At 38.4% G+C, this 4,319-nt stretch overlaps 1 protein-coding gene across 1 annotated transcript; it reads left to right on the top strand.

The window, feature by feature from the left end:
- The first annotated feature begins 2,321 nt into the window (after nucleotides 1-2,321).
- Nucleotides 2,322-3,260, top strand: LOC140508521 (olfactory receptor 2L3-like). The gene has a single exon (XM_072616474.1). It carries the CDS (start codon nucleotides 2,322-2,324, stop codon nucleotides 3,258-3,260), a length of 939 nt encoding a protein of 312 aa, XP_072472575.1.
- Nucleotides 3,261-4,319: the final 1,059 nt, after the last annotated feature.

Below are 4,319 nucleotides of genomic sequence, written 5' to 3' on the forward strand. Positions count from 1 at the left end.
TATATGTGGGCACTGGCCCTAGAGGAGAAACTAAGGCATTTGATTTTCCACAGCCCTATTCCCATTTAACTCTAATTCACTTGTCTGGCATGGCATAATCTCCCTGACATCATGGTCCTCCTTGAGAATTAAGGACAAACAACAAAAATGACATGTAGACCATCTGTTTGTTTCAGGTTTCTGTGATCCATGCCCTGGCTACTTCTTAAACAGACCTATTCAATGAATGGGTGTTACCTCACCGTAAATGAGTACCTGCAAAGGCCTTGGTCTAAAGGGCCCAAGGCCTCCCACTGCATGTTGGGTCATTTTCAGTCATCCGGAGGAATTCCAGGTCACTGGATTTGGATGGCTCTGGAGAAGTGAGACTGCTCACCTGCACAGCCCACCCTCACTCAAAACAAAGTCAAGTACAAATCATATCATTTCCTTGATGGCATGGTCTTCTTCAACAAGGAAGGATGAACACACAACAATGCTCTCATTCTACTTGTTTTCTGACTTACTGACAGTTTTCCCAGTAATTCTTATTCAATAGGAAATTCTTTCTTAGGTAACAGGTTTTTTACTTTATTTTTATTTTCTTTTCAAAGGCATCATACCTATAAGACTGGAAATTTTAGTGAGACTCCAGCCATTCTTTTACCCAGACCATAGGTAGTTCTTTGGATTACATGAATTATCAGCTGTCTTGTGTCAGTACGACTCAGTTCCTGGGAAGGAAGAAATTTGAAGGTACAATCTCAATTAGGGAATATGTTTTCAGATTTCAAAACAAATGTGGGTTAAAGTTGGAAATATATTCATGTATGTTTGTGCATCTGTATCTCTCACAAATATCTAGCAGATACTCAGGTACTTACTGGATCCGTGACCCTGGGCAAGTTACTTAACTGTTCTGTACCTCAATATGTCAGTAAGCACCCCAACATGCACAGGGAATCCTGGTGTCACAGATTGATAATCTGCCTTCATAAAATGTAAGCAAGTTTCAAAGGGTTAACAATCACATTAATCAAGCACATGTATCATTCCTTTAACCAGGTACATATATCATTCAGTTAGTTCAGGGAGACAACACCCTGAATTTCAAAGAAAATTCAGAGAAATCAAAAGATCAATAAAAATGTCTCCCTATGCCTAAATTCAACAGACAAGTGGACCTCAACTGCCTCATAATAATTAACAGAGAGGAAAGCAGGACATCTGGATTCTAAAAGCTGGGGACTCCTTAAAAGCTACCCAGAGTCCTCACCTGACACTCAAAATTAAGCACCAAAGTAAAACTTCACCCTCAGAGTATTTATACCTTCTTAAGAGTCGGAGGGCATCCCAACCCTTGAGTGCCAGTGCCTCATTTAACAAAAACTGTGGGTGTTTCTATAATCTTCCCTAATCAAATTCCCCATAATGGTCAGGTCCATTAATGGGTGGGGAAGAAATTTAATCACATTAACAACAAAAATACATAAACTATTTCTAATTAAAGAAACTGTTCTTTCCATACTTTACTCCTGGCAAAGAGTCTTGATTGATAAAGGCAAGATTCAATCAGAGGCAACCAATTATACTAAAAAGAAAAACAGCAAATGAATGTGTTTTGATTGCCATCACACCCACTTGCTCCATTTATTTTAAAAAAAGGAATAATAATACTGGGATCAATAATGCTTGCTATTTACTTGACTTCATTCAAGTCTAACTCTTTGTGACCCTCTTAGGGGTTTCCTTGGCAAACATACTACAATGCTTTCCCACTTCCTTCTCTAGATTATTTTACGAATGTGGACACTGAAGCCAGCAAAGTTAAGTGAGATTCCCAAGGTCACAGAGCTAATCAGTGTCTGATGCCAGGTTTAAACTCAGATCTTACTAACCACAGGCTCAGCATTTATTCACTTTACCATATAGTTGCTATGATAACAATAATAATAGGACATATTTACATGGTGTTTTAAGATTTTAAAAGCATATAACAAAGTTATGTCAGAAATAATCTTACAGAATAGACAAAATTGTTCTTTCCATTTCGCAGATGAGGAAATTGAGACACAAAAAAGCTAAATGACATACCCAGACTCATACAGCAAGGAAATATCTGAAGCCAAAGTTAAAATGAGATCTTCCTGGCTTCAAGTCCAATGTTTTTACCAACATATCTTCTAGCTGCTGAAAAAGCATAGCAGGATAATATGGAGTCATTGCTGACATTCAGGAAAGGGAAGATTCTAGGAGAAACTAAAGGGAGTTGGGCTCCACAGCAGTCTCTTCCCATTCTCTCATTTTATCTTACAGTGAAACAGTTCCAGAAATACCATACTATGGAGGAATGGAATCAAACCACCACTGGTTTCGTCTTGCTGGGGATTTTACCGCCAACAAAAAATGGCCTGCTACTCTTCTTCTTTGTTGTTGTCATCTTCCTAATGACCTTATTGGGTAACTCAACCATGATTTTCCTCATCTGGATGGATCATCACCTCCACACACCCATGTACATCCTACTCAGTCAGCTTTCTCTCATGGACCTAGTGAACATTTGTAGTACAGTGCCCAAGATAACTGTTAACTTCCTGACTGGGAGCAATTCCATTTCGTTGGTAGGCTGTGGATTCCAAAGTTTCTGTTTTTTTCTCACAGCTGGTGGGGAAGGGATGCTCCTGGTATCTATGGCCATTGATCGCTATGTGGCCATTTGCCGTCCCCTCCACTATCCCATTCTCATGAACAAGAGAATGTGTTTACTGATGATTGCTGGGTCCTGGGTCTCTGCATCCATTAATTCCGTATTCCATACTGCATACGCACTCTCTATGCCCTATTGCAAGTCTAGAACCATTAATCATTTCTTTTGTGATGTCTCAGCCATGTTGCCACTGGCCTGCATGGATACCTGGGCCTATGAGTACACAGTGCTCTTCAGTACCATCTTGTTTCTTTTGGTCCCTTTCCTTGGCATCATAGCTTCCTATGGTCGGGTTCTCTATGCTGTCCATCATATGCGCTCTTCACAGGGTAGGAAGAAAGCTTTCACTACCTGTTCTACCCACCTAACTGTGGTCTCCTTCTACTATGCCCCATTTGTGTATACATATTTGAGGCCCCCATCTCTGCGTTCCCCAGAAGAGGACAAGAACTTGGCTGTCTTCTACACAATCCTCACTCCTATGCTCAATCCCATCATCTATAGCCTGAGGAATAAGGAGGTGTTGGGGGCCCTCCAGAGAGTCTTTGGGAAATCATTACCCCAAAAAGAGTAGCTGGGGACATAAAGGGAAAGAAATAAAACCTGAAATATTCTTAACAATCACATACCTGAGCTACTTCATTTGACAGGTTAAGACACAGGCTTTATTAATCCATCAGTCTTGATTAACCATTCTTTTAAATGGAATTTTATTTTTCTCCATTAATATGTGTTTAGTTGTTCTTTCTCTACTATTATCCCACTGGAAATAAAGAAATGTGCAAACCCTTATAGCAACTTAGAATAATCAATCATTGGTCATCTCCAATAACGTGTGTCACATTCTGTGTAACTGGTTCATCACCATTCTGGTAGAAGATGAGGACAATTCTTCATCACCCATACAGTCAAAACGTGGTTGGCATTTTGGATGATCAGAGTTCTTAACTGTTTCAAAATTGCTTGTATTAGCAGCGTTATTGTCATTTTGAAAATTGTTCTTCTAGTTTTACTTACTTTGCAATTCATCAGTTCACATGTATGATCTGGTCATTGAATATAAGGTAATTTTTAATCAAGAGCACTAATTATTGGGCAGAGGAGAAAAGATGAGAAAAAAACATCATAAAGGAACTGGTTCCTGGTGTCTTTCTTAAAGAAAGAAGAGGATTCCACAAGACAGATATAAAGAGAGATCAAGTTTAAGACATGAAAGTTTTCCAATGTAAAGACACAATGATGAGAGCTGGAATTTGGCTTGATGAAAAGAGAAAAGGCAAATTGGGATGAATTATATACTATAAGGGATATGATTTGTCGCCTGAGGATTGCCTTGATTGCATCCTCAAAATTGTTGTTATATCATGAGGGTGATTATATTTAATGAAATTATTCATTATTTTTATGATTTGTTCTTTGCTCCACCCATTCATTAGGGCTAAATCATTCAGTCTTCAATTAGTTTTGAATACCTTTCTGTCCCCCTTTCTTGAGTTTCTTATTTAATTGTAGTCTATAATTGTTATGTTTAACATTCTGCTTTTCTGCATTTTTATAATATTTTATGCCCTAATATATGGCCAATTTTTGTAAATGTGACATGTATAACTGAGAAATATGCATATTCCTTTAT

This window comes from Notamacropus eugenii, chromosome 5 (assembly GCF_028372415.1).
Source record: "Notamacropus eugenii isolate mMacEug1 chromosome 5, mMacEug1.pri_v2, whole genome shotgun sequence".
In the NCBI taxonomy this organism is placed as follows: Eukaryota; Metazoa; Chordata; class Mammalia; order Diprotodontia; family Macropodidae; genus Notamacropus; species Notamacropus eugenii.